The 22,099-nt window shown below is 37.2% G+C and overlaps 1 protein-coding gene and 1 long non-coding RNA gene across 4 annotated transcripts in view; one reads left to right on the plus strand and one right to left on the minus strand.

Moving 5' to 3' along the window:
* LOC113758725 overlaps positions 1–14,177 on the plus strand; it is a 40,797-nt gene extending 26,620 nt beyond the window's left edge. For both annotated transcript variants that reach the window (XM_027301455.1, XM_027301456.1), the window contains exons 6-14: positions 8,290–8,343; positions 8,410–8,472; positions 8,576–8,638; positions 9,263–9,427; positions 9,654–9,809; positions 12,461–12,541; positions 12,683–12,744; positions 12,890–13,004; positions 13,820–14,177. In XM_027301455.1, the coding sequence (XP_027157256.1) occupies positions 8,290–8,343; positions 8,410–8,472; positions 8,576–8,638; positions 9,263–9,427; positions 9,654–9,809; positions 12,461–12,541; positions 12,683–12,744; positions 12,890–12,971 (726 nt within the window). In that variant the 3' untranslated portion in view covers positions 12,972–13,004; positions 13,820–14,177. The remainder of the gene's footprint in view (positions 1–8,289; positions 8,344–8,409; positions 8,473–8,575; positions 8,639–9,262; positions 9,428–9,653; positions 9,810–12,460; positions 12,542–12,682; positions 12,745–12,889; positions 13,005–13,819) is intronic.
* On the minus strand, positions 652–3,432 carry LOC113758726. Of its 2 annotated transcripts, none has more exons than XR_003466842.1 (3): positions 3,190–3,432; positions 1,563–1,707; positions 652–713 (listed from the first exon to the last, which is right to left on the minus strand). It is a non-coding gene; the product is annotated as an uncharacterized LOC113758726 (long non-coding RNA). The 2 variants fall into 2 exon arrangements; XR_003466843.1 differs by lacking the exon at positions 652–713 and adding an exon at positions 899–1,031.
* Positions 14,178–22,099: the final 7,922 nt, after the last annotated feature.

The raw sequence follows: 22,099 nt of genomic DNA on the forward strand, positions 1-22,099 counted from the left end.
AGAATTGAATTAGAATTGGAATTCTATAGAATTTGAATTCTATGAATTAGAAATCCAAATCCTTGCAATTCTTTCGTTTGGAAAATACATAGAATTGATACGGAATTTATTTGGAATTCCAAATTCTTTGTTTGGATGAGAGAAGAATTCATTAGGAATTAGAATTGTTTCCAACTAATATTTCCTTACATAAAAAATTTCTTTTTTTTACTATATAATAATTTTTTAACATTTAGCTAATTGTTACTAAAGCTTTAAGGAAAAAACCAATTAGTACCTTTAATAATTTATTTTTTCTTGCATTTAACTAATTGTTAATAAAGCTTTAAAAGAAAAAAAATTAGTTCCTTTTTTGCAAAAATAAAAAAATTCTTTTTTTAAAATTAAATTATATTAAATAAAAAATAATTGTATATTCTAACTTAAAAAGTAGTTAATATTTATCGAGTTAAAACCTTGATACAAATTTAATGTTAAGAACTTTAAATTTTAGAAAATCAAAAGCCTACTCTATGATATGAATTGGGAGGAAAGTCATAACTTGTACCTATTATAAATATTTGAGTTTTGTATCTTACAAGAAATTTCAATAGATGAATACACAAACAACGTGTTTTTTGGACCGTCATCTTCCATTCCATTTTCCTCATTTTCATCTTCCATTTCATCTTCATCATCAACCTCATGTTGTACTCTTCGCATCTCAGCATCAACTTCATCCAAGTAAGGGTCATTTGGTTGTTCTACTCGAATAAGATTATGAAGGATGGCACATGCATTAATTATCATGACATGAGTCTTAACATCAAAAAAAGATGCATCTCTCAAAATGGCCCACCGCTTCTTGAACAAACCAAATGTCCTTTCAATGACATTTCAAGCAATTGAATGTCGAAGGTTGAATAACTCTTTAAAATTTTGAGGCTTCCTCCCACTAGCAGACCACTCGCTAAGATGATATCTAACTCCCCTATATGGAGCTAAGAAACCGGAGCTATTTGCATAACCCGCATCAACAAGAAAGTACTTGCCTGTAATGTTAGACAACAAATTATTACTCATTTATAGTTAAAAGAAAAAAAACACATGATATCTAATTGTCACATACCCTTGGGAACAATTAATGGATCTGATCTAACTAACGCATCCCGTAGAACTCTACTATCTGCTGCAGAGTCAATTTTAAAAAGTGAGTGTGTTAAATTCTACATAGTCAATTGAAGCTAAAATGATAGCTAAAAAGATTAATTATCTTCTCCTTGAAACTCCTCTATATATGTGTGTGTGTGTGTGAGATAAAGATAGCTATTTACAATTTCCTAACTAGCAATGAATTGCAGGGAAAGCCCAACTGTTACACCACATAAGCTTTAAAATATGCGTAACAATTGATTATATACAGAAACATACACCAAAGAACTGCAGGACAATTGTTCTAGTTAGTGTCAAAATTGAACCGTTATTACCAAGCTCAATAGTTGAAACATGAAAGCCAGAGATAGAGCTATAATTTTCACATCAAAAACCTATTCACAGCATTCTAAGTGCTTGAAAATAAATACCTTTATAAAACCACAGATACAAGGAAGACTGAAGTGACGATCTTCAGCCTTTAAGCATGCCCAACTTCATGTCAGCCCACAACTTTGCTATCAAGAAGAATGCACCGACTTCACTTAAATGCAGGGCAAGGTTAAACAAGCCTTCCTGTAACATATTAGGAACAATCAAACACATTTAAATATACGCTAAGAGAGAGTGTGTGAGAGAATTTATGACAGCATTAAATAGTCCAAAACAAACATTCATCACATTCCATGTCCATTGACGAGAATTTAGCAGCCTTGAGCTGATACATAAAAGATTTTTCAGGCCCTGACAGCAAGTTTTTCAACAGCCACTGCAGTATAGAACTAAAAATTCGCTCTGTCAAAGTAAATTTGTGATTCCTTCTATGATTCTAGATACTAAGTTAAGAAGAGTATAACTGGTTTTAAGAAGATTTTTTAATCTGACACTTGGTCATAACAGCCAACAGCCTTGGAGTGTGAACTGGAGACGTTATATACTTGATCATAACAGCCAACAAATAGATTTTATAAAAAGGGTGTAATCTGCATTCTCTGTGTTTATGATCTCAGTGTCTTGAAGGAGGATACTTTAGCTTCGGATTCAGCATTTCATCCATTATCAGTCTTAAACATGTGGATATGATTCACGAAGTCAGGTTCTTAGCCAAGGCCACTTCCTGATGTTTAGAGGTCGAATCATTATAATGCAGTGAAATTTTAAACTTGTAGCAGTAATTTTTTGTAGACAAAACGTTCTTGAATGAGATAATTTTTCTGCCTGTAATGTGAATGTAGATCCTAGAAATTATCTCTTGAATATTCAATCTACAAAGAACCATGAACAATGTATTACAAAGCCACAAACAAAAGGGGGAAAAAAAACTGGATACTAGTAGTGTTTTTTTTAATGTCAAATTCAAGAAATGTTATGTAAATACAGCATCAGGAGCAAGCTTAAAAGTTCAAATACAGAGGCAAATAACTACTTTAATCATTCATTACTAATTACATCAGAAGTGAATCAACGAAGTGAAATACAACTCAATAAAAGATGCATTGTCCAAATAGAATGAAATTATATAATGCAGTTCACGTGATCAGATTTAGGAATCACACAAATGCAAGGAAAGGTATAATTATTTCTTCAAAATACCAACCAAGAAAAAGAAAAAAAACAAAAAAACAAAATTGCAGCCCCCTGTATGCAGAATGTCTGTAAATAATGCAATCCAGGATCAGAATCATCAGAATCCCAAAACACTCACTTTTTGCAATTGAAAGCAAGAGAAGCCTTCGCAAGCTTCTGTTTCTACCGTGAGAGTAAGCGGTAAGCCACTCACTCAATCCTCATCAACTCATCCTTCAAAAAGCCTCTACTATTCCATTTGTTATTATTATTATTTAATTAATTTCACAAATATTAGGGGAGCAAATGCGATTCATAAGTAGCAGCAGTAAATTTATTTTTTCTTTAAATAAAAAAACAAATATCGATCATAATCCAAATCCCACAACACAATTCAAATCGTCGGATGTCCAGAACCATCAAGTTACAGAAAACTTCATTTGACGAATATAATGCAGGAAGAACGTTGAATGTAAAGGAAAATGCGCTTACCGTTGAGTTGAGCAGTAAAAGATATTTGAGAATCCTCCCCTAGACGGCTTCAATATATACAAAATATTTGAGAATCCTGCACTTTGTTCGCGATTGCTGAGGTGATGGGTAGATGCGTGGCAGAGCGATGCCGGAGACGGTGGTGGAAGAGGGAAAATGTTAGGGTGGAGGTGAAGGGGATGACGCAGAGCAATTAGATTAGAGGTACTTGCGGTTGAGGAAAAGTGTCTAATTAGATAGCGAGAGAGGGCCGCTTACCTAGTTGACCCGGTTTTAATTTTTTACCCGCTAGGATCCGCGTACTAACCCGAATAGGAGGTGAAATTATGGAATTAGAATTGTAATTCTTAGGTCTTACCAAAGAATTGAATTTGTGGAATTGATGGCTCATAGAATTCAAATTGAATTCTAATTCTCTCACATAGATAGCGTCCAAACCGAAGATTTGGAATTGATGCTCCAATTCTAATTCTAAGCCTCCAATTCTATGGGAACCAAACACACCCTAAACAAATTTTCTTGTCTACAATGACAGATAGGCATAATGGGATGAAAAAATACGATGATAACTCAAACAATTATCATTTAGAAATTAATTTCGAGTGGAACGAACATCTTTTTTGACAGCAATAAGTGGACTAATAGTAGGTGGGACCGTGGTAGGTGGAGTCAGAACAGTGGTTCAGTAGATTCTTCAACACCATCATTCAGAATTTTATTTAAGGACGATCACATCGATGATAAGTGGCGGTGATCTGGATGGATTGATAGGTTCATTAGCTACTGACTAGCGTCGATTTCATGGGTAAGAGGAACGAAATAAGTAGAGACAGGAATATCCTCGGTGATTGTAGAATGATTGGACTTATTATGAGAAAAGAAATGAGCAGTCTCAAAGAACATAACGTTTGCAGAGATGGTGTATAGTTTGAGATTAGGAAAAAAACATTTATACCATTTCTGTGTTCGAGAGTACCCAAAAATACACATTTGAGAGTAGGAGAAGATAGCTTGTCTTTCCCTGGAGTTAAGTCATGAACAAAACATGTACAACCAAATGTACAAGGGGAAATAGAAAATAGAGGTTGACTTGTATATATAAGAGAGCATAGAACTTGATTATTAAGAACAGATGATGGACATGCGATTAATCAAATAGCATGCAGTGAGAATAGCATCCCCCCAAAGACATAGTGGAACGTTCGCATGACTGAGTGAAATACATGTTTTTGCCAAATATCTAGTTTTCCCCGATTTTGTTGTGAGGTATCGAGAACAAGATGATTGGTGAATAATTCCGTTGGAACTAATAAATCGTTAAAAAGGAGTAGAAAAATACTCAAGAATAGATGATTATTAAGAACGGATGATGACATGCAATTAATCAAATAGCATGCAGTGAGAATAACATCCCCTAAAGACGTAGTGGAACGTTCGCATGAATAAGTGAAGTACATGTTTCTGCCAAATATCTAGTTTTCCTTTTAGCAAATCCATTTTCTTGTGAGGTATTGAGAATATGATGATTGGTGAATAATTCCATTGGAACTAATAAATGGTTAAAAAGGAGTGGAAAAATATTCACGTGCATTATCACTTCACAAGGTTCTTAGGGGAACACCAAATTGTGTTTGAATTTCAGAAACAAAGTTGTGAAAAACAAAAAACACTTTAGATTTACTTTTCATAAGAAACAACCAAGTACGTGAATAATCATCAATAAAAGTAACAAAATATTGTATCCTAAAGTGGAAGTAACACAACTTAGTCCCCAAACATCAGAATGGACTAAAGAAAATTGAAATTCAGCTCTATTTTTAACCCTTTTTGGGAAATGACCATGGGTGTGTTTTCCAAGTTTGACATGACTCGTACTCTAAAGAAGACATAGTAAAGGATGACAGCATCTTCGGAAGTTTATTTAAACTTGACTGACCCAAACGACTATGAATTAGTAAAAGATCATCTACTGCAGAACAAATTATTGGTGTTGGCAAAGAGAGATGGTAGAGACCTTGTGACTCACACTATGCTAATCGTTCGTCTCGTACCGCGATCCTGTACAATAATAGATTTCTCATCAAATGTAACTAAACATTTAAGGCAATGACACAAGTGACGGATAAATACTAAATTAAAAGGACAGCTAGGTAAGGACAAGCTCAAATGGCATGGAAGGAAGAGTAATGTTAGGTAGAGAAGTAGAACTACTAAGTGAAGAGAAAAGATGTGGATTACCAAAAATATGATTTGTGGCAGCAGAATCTAAAACCTATGGACCAAGAGAAGGAGTTGAGAAACATAGGTGCTAGCATTACCAAATTTGTACTACAGAGGCAGTAAGCGTGGAAGACTGTTTGGCTGCAAACCACTTCAAAATCCTCAATACTCAGGCTTCTTGTTTGAAAACCCTAAATGTCTCAAACTTTCACAATTCTCAGATTGGAAAACATTCGCTACTTGTGGTGGATGACGTCCATGCAAGAGCCAACAATGATCTTGTGTGTCCCAACCTTTTCACAATGGTCACAATGAGGATGGTTTCTATTACCATTGTAACCACCTCGGTCGCAGCCATGACTGCAGCCTCCTCTTTGGGTAGATTGAGATGCCAAAACAGATGAGTCAACATTGTAGTTTATGTAGATGATAGTGGTTCATTAAGAATTCGTAGAAGTCTAAAAAATGCTTGAGATAGGGCTAGCAAGGATCTGATCACAGATGGCCAAATATTTGGCAAAAAGAGCCAAAAGCATAAAAAAGGTACCTCTTTGAGAGAGTTGTTCTTGTTGAAGTGTAGCAAGAGGCAGCAACTCATTGAAATATGAAAGGATAACTTGAATTCTGTCTAAGTAAGAGCTCATGGACATATCAAGTCTTCATGGGGCAGTAAGGCTCACCAGATCAGAACAAATAGCATAAACGCTGGAGATATCATTGGTGTATAATGCTTTGGTTTACTCCCAAACACTAAAGTCTTATGTGGATGAAAAATTTGCTTTAGCGAAGAATAAATAGTTTGCCAAAGCATGCTACACAATTGGGCATCAATTTTCTCCCACATGGATCGATTAACCATAGTATCATTAGATTTTGTAGTGAGATGATCTCTGTATCCTTGTCCCAAAACCATAACTTGACATTGGAGACCCAAGGAGAGTAGTTACTGTCTTTCAATCTTTCAGTTGTGATAATTGTAGAACCAATAATAGATGGATTAACAATAAGAGGAGTTGTTGTAGTGGATTGGGATGTAGATGTTACAGATGTGTCGGATATAGACATGATGATAGATCAGAAAAAAAAGACATCAGGTAAAATCACCGGGGGAGAGGATCGAAAAATAAAAATTCTAAAAGTTTCTCTCTCATAGCTTTGATGCCATGAAAGACAAGGAGGGGAGATATATTTTGGGAGTAACCTTTTTCGTATAGAATAAGAAATACAGCGGTATATACAAGATTGAAAGCAATCAAGATCCTAAAATCAAGCTATTATAATTAGGCTATCTAATCACTATAATTAAGCTAATTACTACAACTAAACTATTAGCTCTAATTAAGCTAATGTGTCTGGACATGTTAGCTAATGCATCTAGACATATTCAACATTGACAATAATGCTGATGGTAATATTTCTGTCCAAAGTGGAAGGGGAGACTGGTGTGTAATGTCACTTATTACATTTCTACAGGCTTTTACACAATCTAGCTCTCCTCGTACACATGAATAAATTAAAAATATCCAGTGCTTCTGTTTTACTGAATTAACTACACACCTATCCTCTGTACAAAGATGGTTTAGAAACAAATGAGCTTTGGGAATGTAGAAAATTAGATTTCATTGAAGTAGAAGCTATTATTAACTGCTGAAGCGAGGATTGTAGCTCAAATCTATTGTTAAATGATAGCATAGGAGAAAGTTGAATCCTAATTGAATCCTAATGCTCAAAAACATGTTATGATGCTGGAAATGCCCATCGAAACTCCATTTTTGAGCTCTGTTGTATGTTCAATTCTCTTCCAGAATGCTTTACTGAGGAATCGGTTAATGATTTCTGAAAGGTAACTTTCTGTACTTTTTTTTTTTATTTCACTTTAAGTAGTCCCTCTGGTGGTGGGCAAGATGAAGTGGGGTCTCATGACTTGATAAAAATTGTTATTCTTTGACTTCTTGAATTATTTTACCCTCCACTGCAAAATCATGGCAAAAAGGGGATCTTAGATATAGAGTCAGGATATGGATAGCAAGCTTTGACTTACTGACATTGTTCTTCTAATAGTAGATTTATTGAAGTTTGAAAAAGTAAATATACGATGCTATAGGGAACAGAAAATATACTCACTGAGAGGACTGGTCTAGAGCAAGAAGTATGTATGTCCTGATTCATGTGAGGGTCGATTAAGCACCGCTCATTTTTGGCACAAGCAGGCATAAAGCTTCAAGTCACAGGAAAGGGGACCAGAATTTGTATTTACAAGAAAGTTTTCAATGAATTGCAATTGTTGCTCTTTTGATAAATTTTGGCATTGGCAAAATTGGGGCCACTACTTTTTCCTTTAGCTAATTTTTGCAATCAAATATGTTGGTTCCACAAGTTCTGAGATTAGTCAATGGTAGAATATTCTATAATAGTACGGATTTTTATCATTGTCCTCCATTTCTTAGAATTTTTTGCTAGTTATGGTGTTTTGCAAGTGATGTTTTTTGGTCTCTGCTTGATGAAAGTTTTGCCTTTGGTGCCTTTGTAACTCTCACGAAATGCTGGTAGCCTTATCTTTTTTATTAACTTTTAAATTCTTTTTCCACAAAAGAAATTTCTAATAATTTAAGTTACACAACCTTCAGCGCAAGTGTTGATATATACCTTTTTTTCCCTGAAATGTTAGAAGGTAAAGTTTGATATATGCTACTGGTATCTACGCTGCATGTTGTTGAGTTCTTGTGGAATCTTCCCTTTTTATGTTTTAATTTGTGTACTTCCTTGAAAAACTTGGTGTTGGCAGTGCTTGTAAGACAATATCACTGAATATAATATTTAAATGGACAATGATCTATCTCAGTTTCCAAGCTAACATGCTTCTTTTTTATGCAAAATCAGGTTCATGGTGCATGGCTTCCACCTTGGCTTGCAGTTCATTTAACACGTTACCAGGTATTCTGGAGCATGAGACTTGGGTTCTTCACTATACTATGTTTTGTGACTATTGATTTTTAACAGATGCTTCTGGAGAAGCACTGGGAAGAACATGGTAAACCTGCTGCAGATGCATTGTTACAGAAGGTATATTTGTTTATTTTACTTCAAATCTTTTATTTCCCTTTCTGGTGTTGGTAAGATTGCTTGAATACCAACCAATGTTTGTGCTATTTGTTCATTTATTTAGGCTATCAAAGGAAAGGCGAAGGCCGAAATTTGGGCTGGGCCGCATATTGAAACCATTCACACAGTAAGAATCAAGTTTCCTTGAAGTGCTAAAGAACCCTTGTATTTGTAATGCTTTTGCCTTTGTTTCTGAGAAATTTGACACGTGTGCATTGTTCTGCTCATTCAGGTGGTTAACATTTGATGTTGATTGTCATAACTGGTTCCTTTTTACTGGGGGTTGTAAATTGGTTCATTTGCATTGAATTTTTCTCACTGTAATATAGGTCCTTAGTAGTTCATGTAGCTTGTGTTTCTGGTTGTGTGGTTGGTTCAAATGCGAATTATATGTTTGGCATTATGATTATCAGCATTTCGTTAATTTGTGTTGTGTTGGCCTCGTCTTCTTAGAGTTTGTTATTGTTGGTTACTCGGATGAAACTTGGGTAATTACAAGTTTAAGCTGAGCCTAAGTAGGCTGCCTTTACCCAGGTAATGCAAATTGATTAATATTATTTGGACAAGATCAAGTGATGTTTAATTGAGTGTAGCTTTGATTAATTTTGCTGGGCTAGTGTATTAAATTTGTAACTGCTGCTGGGAGAAGGATAAGCTTTGTAGTAATCATGAATCGAAGACTAAATTGTCTTTGGCCTAGTAATAAAATTCTTGATATACCTTTTCTTTTCTTTTGTCATGAAATTTGTAGAAATGGATCCCGGTCATAAAAGAGCAGTGGCTGATCCTAGTCACTAAAGCTGAACCACATGTGCAGTCACTAAGTACAAAAGCGCTGGAGATTTATGAATCATCTAAAATTGCAGCAATGCCACATGTTATAAAAGTTCAAGAACTCGCAGATCCTTATTTTCAGGTAAAACATCTCAACTTGGCAGGCTTAATTTACCCCATTCCTTTGGGGAAGAAAAGACCTGCCCAATTCCTGATAGTCCCAGCTGAACCAGATTTCAAAACTATAGGAAAGCACATATATAAACACCAGAAAGCTGATTGCACTGCCTTGAAAAACAAAAATCAAGAATAAATAAACAAAAGATAAAGAAAGTTGCCATGCTTTAGTATTCTGGAATATTTTGCAGGAAATTAAGAAGTACAGCAAACCATATATTGACCAAGTTGCCACTGCAGCAAGACCCCATGTTGATAATGTACGAGTTGTCCTGAAGCCTTATACTGAGCAAGCTTTTCATGTTTATGGAAAGTTTCTTGAGTCTGCCAGTACTTATCATCATCAGGTGATTATTTCTTGATTTCTGAATTTTTCTGTTTGCAATTCTGGTAGTTAGTTATTGAATTTTCAGAGTCTACTTGCATTGATGTCATTTTATATTTCGAGCATTCATTGATGTGAACTTCCATATTCTGATTGTGTTGATGTCATTCCTATTTTATGTTGCCAAGTTTAGGTTATCCTGCGACCCTATGGTTAGTTACTTGAAAGTATTTTATCAAAAAGTTCCCTTTTCTGTTTAAGCATCTTTTATCTTAATTATGTGAGCCTAGATCGTATTGATTAGTTACTTAATTGGACATGTAGGGTAGATATTCCATTCAAATATTATCCAAAATTTTGCCTTTTCAGTGTAAGTTTCTTTGGTGTTTAATATGTTTTCATCTGGTGATTGCACTTTATGCTACCACTATATGTTGATGCATTCTGGCCCACATATTCAGTCAACACCATTAAATGCATCTCCTTTCCTGTCATGTCTGTCCACTGATGTTTCCTTATGAATGTATTCTGACATCATGATAGGTTGATGAATGAGTTAATGATAGCTGTAGCTACTTATTTAGTGTTTGATGTCTTACAATTAAATTTTACTTTGGTCTTTATGGTGGTGTTTCTAGTGTTGCTTTCAAGGAGAATCTGTGTCATACTGCAGTAAAGCACTTGTGTCTGGGGTTTGTGCATTTTTTGGTTGGAAGAAATTCTTAATCATGATATGACTTGAAGGATCATTGATAATTAGGGTGGTTTGCTAAATTTATGCAGTGCTGTTTTTTGAGTTATAACTGAGTGATCTTGATGACAACAAATGAAAGATAACTGAAAAGGTTGGTAAAGGTCTGATAAACTTGCTTGTGGAAGAATGGGTTGAAATTTGCTTCTCGTATGTTGAAATGTGACAGTGAGCTTAAGTTACGCTATTTATCTTCAGTAGAGACATTTCAATTTTGGTTTATATTTGCCTTTGATGTATTTTAAGTTTTGGCTACTGAATGTTTTAGACAGTTGGGAAGGTGGATGAAGGAGCTCGAAAGACCAACTTGGATTATGGAGCCTTCATAGATCCTTGAAATGAGCTACTTAAATGTAGCTGCTTTCTGAAAAGGAGAGAGAGAGGCAGAGAACTTGAAGTTTGATTCAGATTACCTGGAATTATACCATAGAGTACTAGAAGCATTCATTATGAATCTTGTTGGTAGGAATCTAAAGCCAGGAGGGCCAACTCCAATAATAACCAACTGAAACTCCTTGTATCTGCAGTTAATCTATTGGATATGGGGCTAGGAATATACGAACTGGTTTTCCTTGATCTTTTGAATCTGATTGTTTCAACTGTTAAGACATGGTATAGTCTTGAAGAAATTTGAGTTGACAAAAGAAATGTGGAACTTGGTTGTTGAAGGTTTCACAATGATGATTTTTGGTATATGGCCTAGTATAGCTACTGCTTTATAGATACTTGGACTTTGTTCCTTGTGATGCATTTTAGAGATTCTCTCTCTTGGTGTATACTTTGTTGATTCTTGATTGGCAAAACTGACACTCTTGCCTCCAAAATTTAAGGAGAAAAAAAAAATTGAAGCCACATTGCTTGAACATGAAACTGTTAGGTTGTCTCTTAACAAGTCCTAAATAGTTATAACCCCAAAATAGTTATCTCATTTGATTAAGTTTGATGTGTTAGGCATGTATACTAGTATTTTATTAGGTGGTCTTCCACTGGTTTTAACAGGTCTGAGGTATCTCTGAGAGAAAGAATCCCAAGAATATGTTGTGTGCGCATCTGTATGTGTCTGTGAGAGAGTGTGTGTTTGAGGTGTGCATGTGTGTGTGAGAGAGAAAGAGAGAGAGAGATGGTGTCATGAATATCAACCAGGGTGCAGTAACTGTTTAGCAGCATAGCAGATTTGTAAGACCGTGTGAACTGCAAATCCTTTAAGATTCCATATTAGATCGTGTTGTAGATCGAGCTATAAGAATATCTCTCAAGTTTTGTCATTTTTTACAAGGGCCTTTTGATGGTTTGCTGAAATTACAATGACCTTCCTCATCACACTTAATATTGTATAAGCATTTTATTGGTTCTGACACTTTCTTTTCTTAGTCTTTAAAGCTTAATTTCACAATTTTCAAGATGATAGGTTGGCAACTTTAAAAGGTACCAAAGGTTTATGGAATTTGATGGTGATTTGATTTCAGAATAACTGATCAGAGATCATTGAATTTGTAACTCAATTCAAATCTCCGGAGTTCTATTTTAGTCGTGTATTTGAAAGTTACATCTTTACCATATTTTTCTCTTTTTCAGCAGCCCATATCTTCCCGAAGATGCACTTATTTTTCCTTGCATCATTAGCTAGTTATCCCCTAACTTTTGAATTCCACCTCCAAAGGACAATTAAAGAAACTGGCATTGCAGTTCAAAGGCATGACCAACTTTGTTGAAGCAACTGCATCTAGTACAGGAGGTTTTACAGAGACCTCATGGAGGTTTCTTTGGGGAGGCCACCTTGAACTAACCTGATTTTCTTTGAATTTAGTGACTTCTGTCTGCAACATAAAATGAAAAGAAGGCCTTTTTCTGTATTTCTGCATATGCACATGTGCTAATGAAAATGATTTGCAATTGACAGTCTACGGCCATGTGGTTTGTAGGTTCAGGGCACTGTCCAAGAAAAGCTGCAGATGCATGATCTTACAAGACCTCTTGCCACGAAAGAGCTAGTGTGGTTTATTGTATGTTTTATTTACTTTTCTCTTTCTTTTTTCTTTTAAGCAACCTTGTCTTGCAGTTGCTATTTCTTCATAGTTTCTAAATTTTGTTTCATTCAACTAGTATCCGATTGGATTTTAACTTGCTCAACTTTTATTGGTTAGGCTTCCGCTCTGTTGGCTTTACCCATAATAGCTGGATTTAAAATCTGTTCAGCTATTTGCTGGTTAGTCTTAGCCTACTTCTTGATTTGTCAATTTTTTATCGTTTTGTTTTTGTGGGGGAAACAAATGCCTCGATGACTCATTGTACTTCATAGTCTTTTAATTTATATTTTATTGAATTTCCTTGTTTTTACCAACATATTGCAGGAAAAAAACAAAACATTCCAATCGACATGGCCATTCAAACCATTTGCGTCGCAGGGCTAAACGGAGTCATCCAGACAAGTGATGCCTAGCGAATTTCATGGTTTATGAATTCAAGGTATGCCTCTGTACTTCAAGGGAAGCATTTCACTGCACAAATTCAAACATGTACTCCAGCATGCGCAGCTGTTTGTAATAACTGTATAGATTTTGTCTACGCCTGAGATGTTACACTACTGCAATTTTTGCTGTTGGAGCAGAGCTTTTCTTCTTTTTTGTCTTCTCCAGAAGTATGTGGATTATAATGGAGAATTTGAGCAAATTATTGATTAGCTCTATTATCATGTTAATTAAGGCCTATTGATGATTATTTAATGTGCAGGCCCAGATCTCTTGGGCAGTGCCATCAATTATTTATTTAATAGCTGTATAAGAACTTCCTGGCATATTGGGAAAATAATCTCACTAGGATTGTCTACATTTGGGTCAGCTCAGTTGGATTAAATGATTTGTCTTATTCCCTTTGTTTGTTGAGAGTCACCGCTCCAATAATTGTTTTGCTGAGGAATGCACTCTACTAGTTGTTAGGTTCAGTTGTGCTGCACGCTTGAAGTGGCCCTACGAGAGCCATTGAGACTTTCGATTTGTGCATTAGAAGTCGAGTTTCTTGCTCAATCATAAATTGAGGGACATTGAGGTTGAGTTTTTGCATTGTGGTATCCAAATTTTCTCATCTAATCCAAATTGCAAAGATTGTGGAGAATAAAATTATAAACATCTTGAAATTGCTCCCATTTAAGGATGTTGCTTTTGATTGCTGCAGTTGCATGTTTAATATTAAAGGTACATATGCACCAAGTATTTTCAGCATTTACCACCACCTTTATAGCATATCCTCAGTTCCTTATGATCCAATTTCAACAATGTTTGCAGACGGGGGTTGTCAATTTGCTTCGCTTGGCTTTGGCAACTGTTTGGTCCTGTATCTTGCTTCGAAGTCTATCCTTGATTGGAAAGCTGCTATGTTTTACAATTTCTTCATTCTGCCGTGCAATAGTTGACTGGTCGACAGAAAAGTTTAATTTTGGAATGTATTTTGGTAGCGTAATTAAGGTGGTCTAGAGCGTATATGTATTTTGTATTTGAATAATGATTGTCAGCCTGCCATTTCTTTGTTTTCTCGATGTAGTTTCTATGTTACAGCTTCAACGCTGTTTTAATGGGTTCTGACTAGAAATCTTTTCATATATCCCTTTGTGGTTACAGGAAGAGAAAATTATCATTTGCTTTCTTTGCTTCTGCCATCAGTCTTTGGGAGATTGCCTTTCGTGTGTTTGTGGGCCTAGAGCTTCTTTTTTTTTTTTTTGAAGGGGGGGGGGGGGGGGGGGGGGGGGAGTGTTGAGGAGTGTCGTTGAAGTGAATAAACCGCCGTCTCAAAAATGGAATGTAAGTTGTAACACGCTATGCATTTAAAGAAAATAAAATCCCTTAAACATGCATGGCATCTTGTTTTAACTAAATCAAGAATTGAAAATTTGTATAAAATTTGAACTTTAAAAATTCTAGAAGTTAAGTAAAAATTTAGCAAAAGCGTAAAATTTCGTGTCCTAGTGTGTATAAAACTTGTCACTTGCTGCATTATAGGGAAGGTAATATAGTCTAGATAAATTTTTGATAGCATAAACATTTTGCATGTCCGTTTGATCCAAAGGTCTGCTCATTCCTCACTTCAACTAATCTTAATAAGCTCGTAGCTATTTAAATCTGCAAAACAATTGGTAATGTAAGGTGAGCAAATAAAATTGCGGGTCAAGGATCCTCGACTATCCTTGTGGATTAGTATGCGTTATATTTAGTATTTTTGGTAATCATTCATTTGTCATAACATACAATATCATATATAGAAATTTACATAATGCACAATTATTATTTTTCATATGAGTGGCAAATAATCAATTCCCGATAGATGATAAGCTAATATTTCATTCTATATGATACATGAAAACCTTTCATTTCCTAGTCACAGAACTAATCCTTGTCAGTTTCTGAGCACTCAATCTAGTATATAAACCCACTTAAAAGGGCAGCCAAGTAGACGGCTAATCTCACAATGTCCTATAAGTCAAGATTTTGATACTTTGATTGGTCAATATGCGAGGTGAATTATAGTTCTCTAATAAGACGTGAACATAATTGAACTATTTAGAGTATAATTTCAATTCACACAATTAAGCAATTCATGCTTAGCATTTGAAAATCAATAGTCATTTCATATCCTAATCACAGGAGGAAGCTGTTATTAGTTTCTGAGTACTCAACCTAATATATATATCTAACTAAGAAGGTAGCCAAGCAGACGCCCAATTTCACAATGCCCTATAAGTCAAGATTTCGATATTCTGATTGATCAATAAAAGAAAAATGGTGAACTATAATTCTCCGATAAGGTATAAACATAATGGAGCCATTTAGGGTATAACTTCATATAATTTCAATTCAGACAATTAAGCAATTCATACTTAGCATTTTTTTCGATGAATGCGAGGTTGGGATGCCAGCCCCAATTTATTAAAGATCAAAAACATACAAGGAATTCAGAAATACAAAGAACATCAGCAGACCCTTCTTCGAAAACTAGGAAACCCTAATCTATCCAATTTGACATTTCCACAAACCATTTTTGGCAATTCCATAAACCTATCAAATAAGCTTTCTCATTTGAAGTCAGCACCAAAGTTTGCAAGCCAATTAGCTGGTTTATTTGCCTCCCTATAGCAATGCGATATCACTCGAAAAAGATGCTTAAACTTAAGCAGCTCTTCAAACTCCCTTTGTAACCTCCAAGGACATGCAAAAGACCCTTGAAGCATCTTAACTAGAATGAGCGAACAGGTACTTTGAAAGGGATAAATCGTCTCTGGATAGATAAAAGCATTCAGAGACCTGGATAAAACTTCAGCTACAATAACGAACGAAGCTGGAAAAATAGGGTCTCCCTATCTCAAACCACGTTTGGACTTAAAAAAACCTTGTGGCAAGCGATTAACAATTACCGAGAGCCAGACATTCGAAATCAACCTCCAAATTATATCAATCCAAGTCTCACTAAACCCAAAATGCCAAAGCACCTGCAAAAGAAAGCACCAGGACACTCTATCATACACCTTCATTATATCCAACTTGATTATCACCACATTCCCTCCACGGTTTGGTTTCTTGATGTTAGACAACAACTCTTGAGCTAATAGAAAATTATTTGAAATTTGCCTTCTGTGAACAAAACTACTCTGTTGTGGAGAAATAATCTGAGGAAAAACCTTAGCTAATCTCTCCGATAAAATTTTAGAAAGAACATTGTTGATAAAATTACACAAACTTATCGGCCTATATTGTGTGAAATCTTGCAAGCTTTGAACTTTTGGGAGTAAGACAATTGAGGTAGCTGTAATAATGTTCCTTGGCAACTCCTCACCATAGAAAAAACTAACTACTACCATATGAACATCCTTGGCAATTACATCCCATGCAAAAGTGAAGAACTTCCTTGTAAATCCATCTAGACCCGCAGCACTCTCTTATCCATTGAAAAAATTACACTCTTTACTTCTTGGAATGAAGGAATCTCTGTCAACAGCAAATTTTCTTGATCAGTAACTGTCCTAGGGATAACATGTGGAATGTCATTTGATGTAGGACCACTCTCCTCCATGAATAAGTGTTGGAAAAAGGTTAATACTTTAGTGCAATTTTGCGACTTTGCCTTTATCCAATCTCCATTAGATTTCCTAATCCGATGAATGATAGCCTTTCTCCTCCTCTCTGCTACAGCTAAATGAAAGAACTTGGTATTCCTATCACCATCAGATAGCCATTTCATTCTTACTTTCTGCTTCCAAAAACCCTTTTCAATAACCAATGAATGCTGAAGTCTTTCACGGGCTTGTTGCAGCTGAAATAGCAACTGATTCGTAAGATTATTATCATAAGCTGTGAGGACTTGCAAATTTCATATATATTTCTTGAAAATTCCCTTTTATTTGAAAATTATTTGGCAATTATTATTCTACACTATCCTACTACTCAATCACCCTAGAAAAGTGCCAATGATCATAGGAAATTAGGGTTTTCCTTTCCGATTTCAATTCGAAGTGAAATAGGATTTTTCGTGTATCCGTAGTGTAATTATCCGGTATGGAGTAAGGATCAAATTTGGTGTTTAAAAGTGACTTTTAGGTGAGAAATAATATGTGATTAGAAGCAATGATAAAAAGTTAGTGAATAGGAAGTAAAAACCCTAGTACGTGTGATTTAAGGAAAAACGGTGCGAACCGACGTGTACCGTGCACTACCGATTGAACACACCACTTGATCACCACTTTCTTACCATACAAGCTCATTAAAATTTGAGCAAAATATCCCCTCATTTCCAGCTTGCTTTGGACGAAAATGTTGACCAAAATTGCAAGGAGAAGAAACAAAAAAATATGTGGAAATTGGAGTGACACTTGTTGGCCAACTAAAGGCCTTGACCAAGACCAATTGTCTTGCCTTCTTATCACCTTGGAGCTGCCTTTCTTCTTCATTTTTCTGCTGCTTTGGCTGAGAGAGAGGGAGAGAAAAACCAAGGGAGAGCTGCACCATTCCATCTTGAGTTTGAGTGTATTAAGTGAGGAAACAAGAAACTAAACCGATTAAAACCTTCCTTGAGTGTTTAGTTAGTGGTGTGTTGGTGAAATTTTGGAAGGAAAAGTTAGGGTTTCTCTTCGTAGTCACTTTAGCAAGGTAATAATGCTGATTTCCCCATTTCTTACTCTTGATCTTGTTTAATTTGGCATAGCACCTTAAATTTGTGGTGGATGATAGTTATTATAATGATTTGGGTAGATATAGGGTATGTTTTCTTGAGTTATATGAGTTAGGGTTTGAAGGAATTTCTGCCTATACTTGCTCTATGGATAGTATATGTTGTATCTAAGTTTATATAAGAGGTTGTGGTGGTGATTGAGGCAAGAAATGAAGAAAGTTTCCTTTGAAAATGAAAATTTTCAGATTTCTGGAATTGTATGCTTCAGTTCTGTCCGGTTTTAGTGCACTATGTTAGAGGCCGAATTAGGCTTGGCATAAAACATGCAAGTTGTACAGAATGATGTTTTATGGTTTTCTACAAAATTTCAGCCCAATCGGAGCAATGTAGCCTGTGAAAAGACCAAAATACCCTCGCTGCCCTGGGATGTTTCCAGTGATCCGTTTTAGACAGTTCATCTAGTTGACCGTGTCTATTCACTATGATCCGTGCTGATTTAGCCATTTTCCAAAACATGAAAGTTTTATTACTCTGTCTTAAATTTTTGACGCCTCAAAGAACACCTTAAATGGACTTTGGTAACCTAAGATATGGCCATTTAAAGGTAGTACGGTTAACTAGCCGATTAGTTGGAATTTGGTTCTGAGAATTGGGAATTTGACTAGGTTACACTGGAATTTGGACTAAGTGGTCTTCATTAAAGTTGTAGGCCTTTGTCTTAGCTTCGAAACGGTATAAGTTTTACCTCAATCCGATAAGCGTAGCCTCGGATGTGTCCATTCCGCAAAAACCCGTCAAATCTGTCTCTTGTTAAATTTCATTTCCGCACTTGTTATTAGTTTGATTTTTGTCCTTGTATTGTCTTGAGCCTATTGAATGGCTATTGAAATTAGATTGTGGTGTGTGTACCTTTGGGTTTGAATGAGGAAAATAATGAAGCCATAAATGGCTGGAAATAGGAAAATACAAAGGGCATGCTGCCCAAATTTACGCTCGAGGACAAGAGAAATACACTTGCGACTTGGGTAAAGTTGATAAATGAATATCACTTGAACCATCTAGAACTTTTGCTACTTTGGTTATCGAGGGTTATACGTTAGAACCTAGCCGAACTTGTACCCTTAGGAAAAGCGATAATAATCACTATAAATCCGTTTTCCTTGCACTTTCGACTCAAAAGTTATTTCCAAGTATACATCTAACAAAATTTTCAGTTTGAAAAGCGAGCAACCGTTTCACGACTATTCTCCAAGTGAATTTCAATTTCTTGATTCTTATTGAACGAAACGTCTAAGTTTCGAACCTTAGTTGATTTTCAAAGTTCTTAAATCAAGTTTTATCGCAGATTTGGACTCCAAACCCGGAGTACCACCCCGACGCGAACACTAGATGCACTACTTTTGGTGAGTGCTTCCAAATATCTGATTGAACTTGATATTTGTGATTTCTCTTTGACAAATGTGATTACATGATATATAAGTGATTTGACAGGGCAAGGGTGTACTTTATCGCACTTGCCCTAATGAGACTTGTACTTGTTCATCGATTTCAATTGACTTGCTTTACATGTGTATGAATTATATCTTGCCTGGAATTCCAGAAACCCTGTGGCTAGTTAATCGAGTCGAGCCGGCAAGGGCCTGGTCGATTAGATAACAAACCCTGGGTAACTAGTAATGTCGAGTGGAGTGTTATCTTCTCGGCTAATTGGTATACTCGAATATTACCACCCGTGTTTCATGTGGCGTGCGGGCCCGGATAAGGGGGTTGATCGGTGGACGGAGACTGGCGTGAAGTGGGGTTTTCTTTCTGGACTAGTTATTACTTGAAAGTTGACGGAGTGTCAACTACCAATCGATCAAGCTGGGATGGAGCCGAGACATGAGCCACTGTATCCTTACATGTGAATATGATCCATATATTCTTGATTACCTGAAGTATTATCTCTTTGATTGGACTTGTTTGCTCGCTATTTCACTATTACACTGTTATTACTTTGTTTGATGGCCAATTTGATATTTGGAACTTCACTGAGCTTTGGCTCACTCCGTTAGTTTTGTTTTCCTTACAGGGGTACGAGCGAGGCGTGGGGCATGTAAAGACTAGCGTAGTCTAGTTGTTTTGACTTTTGACTTGTACTCGCACTATTACTCGAATAGAATGTTTTGTATCTGGATTGTATACACTTTGAACCAGTTTGGGTATATTGAGGTTTTGTATCTTGATTGTGCATCAAGGTAAATTATAAGCTTGAATTGCGATGTTATTTATGGTCCATGGATGTATGCACGTGATACGAGTGAGTGAGTCCTTGCGAGAGCTGGGCAGGCGGTCCGCCGAACCCTTTGGTATGCCGTAGGGGGAGGTGGGGTCGTCACAGGTGGTATCAAAGCCTAGGTTGTGAATTGATTTGGATAGATTGAGTGCTTGACACGATAGGTTAGGGTTTTATTCTTGAGTTTAGCCTTTAGCCTTGTTTTCTACGTCTCCTATACTTACTTTGCAATGTTATTTGCAAACCTAGGTAATGGCGGGTACTGATGCATCTGGGCGTGTTGGGCTGTCTCAGCCCGTACCTACTGACATACCTACTGACGCTCCTATTGACGAGCCACATCTGGAGGGGTCCGTCTGTCGCGTGATCACGTATCAGGAGAACCCCGGTGGGCCAGTGTAGCGGTGGTCCCCAGCGCGCAAGATCTGACGCTGCGACTGCTGGAAGTCCTACTCCTATCCTGATCGGGTAGTGCTTGCAGTGGACGACGAGCGGAGACGATTGGGTAGCGCCAATCGTAGGTGCCATTCGGAGATAGAGCGTCTCCAGGCTACTCTCCGAGACCAGGGAGCCCGGATCCGAGAGCTGGAGGCCTCGATTTTGGAGGAGCAGCAGCGGACTGATGCTTTCCACGAGCAGGCTCAGGCGACGACTGGACGCCTTATGCGAGTAGTTGAGGATATCAGAGACCGGACTGGCCATATCCTGACTGAGTGCGAGGCACTGGTGGATGATGTGATTCAGGACTTGGCCGAAGAGGGTCAAGTGCCTGTAGCCCCTGACGTTCCTGGTGCTCCTGAGGAGGATCCTGAGGAGGACCCGGAGGAGGAGCCGAGTGCATCCTCAGAGTCTGTTGGATCGGCGTCTAGCCAGACGACTTGTTAGGATCGAGGATTGAGGAGGTTTTTGTGGGGTAGTTAGGAACATAGTTGGACGACACGTTTTCTTTTGTTTTTGACTTTGACGTGTCACGGTGGATGTAAATAGGGTTTCTTTTGTTCTATGTTCCTTGGCTAGTATAGCCTTTGACTTGCCTAGGTTGGCATGTATATGTAACTTATTTGCTATGTATATAAAGAACTTGTTTATTATGTGTTTTATTGCCTCTGTTTATCCTTTTCCAACGTGCGATACGAGCCATACCTTACTTTGTTTATATGTCCATAGTTGGTTAAATCCAAAACATGGAGGGTAGAAGAAGTCAAGCCAGGGGAACTAACCGAGGACGCGGTCCTAGTCGGGGCCGTGGGGGTAGACAAGCACAGGAGCCGGTGCAAGAACCGAGAGAGGAGAGAGAGGCAACGATTGACCCACAACCTGAACCCCAGGCTGTAGGGGGAGATCAAGTGGCAACCGCAATCCAACAAATGACTAATATTTTGGCCCGTTTAGTGGAACAACAGGGTCAAGCCCCTGTAAATCAACCTAGAGACCCCAATATGGGGCAAGATAGGGCCTTAGAGAGATTTCAGAAGTTCTTCCCACCTAAGTTCTTGGGAGGAGCAGACCCGGAAGGAGCCGAGAAATGGCTAGAGGCCATGATCAACATCTTTGCCGCTTTAAACTATACAGAGGAGAGGCAAGTACAATTCGCTGTTTTCCAGTTTGAAGGTCCAGCCAGGGCTTGGTGGAATGTAATTAGGGCCAAATGGGAAAGAGAAGGAACTGCGTGAACCTGGTTAAACTTTGTACGGGAGTTCAATGAGAAATACCTTCCTCCTATCGTCCAGGAGAAGAGAGAGGATGAGTTTATTAAGTTTCGACAGGGAACTTCTAGTGTAGCTGAGTATGAGACTCAGTTTACGAAATTATCAAAATTTGCTCCTGAACTGATAGCTACGGAGCAAAGAAGAGTACGGAGATTTGTGCAAGGGCTCAATGTGGAGATACAAGAGGCCTTGGCGGCGGCCCAAATTAATACGTTTACGGAGGTTTTGGAGAAGACCCAAAGGATAAAAACTGCCAGGGCACAAGTGAGAAATTTCCACGCAAAACGGAAAGGGGTACCTAGTGGAGCCCAAGGGTCAGCGCGGAGTGATCGGAACATGCCACCTACTAAATCCGGTCGTGGGGCTGGAGGTGGACGGTTTTCGAGTGCATCTAGGGGAGGTGCTCAGAGAGGAGGTGCCTAGAG

This window comes from Coffea eugenioides, unplaced genomic scaffold, assembly GCF_003713205.1.
Source record: "Coffea eugenioides isolate CCC68of unplaced genomic scaffold, Ceug_1.0 ScVebR1_66;HRSCAF=323, whole genome shotgun sequence".
Taxonomy (NCBI): domain Eukaryota; kingdom Viridiplantae; phylum Streptophyta; class Magnoliopsida; order Gentianales; family Rubiaceae; genus Coffea; species Coffea eugenioides.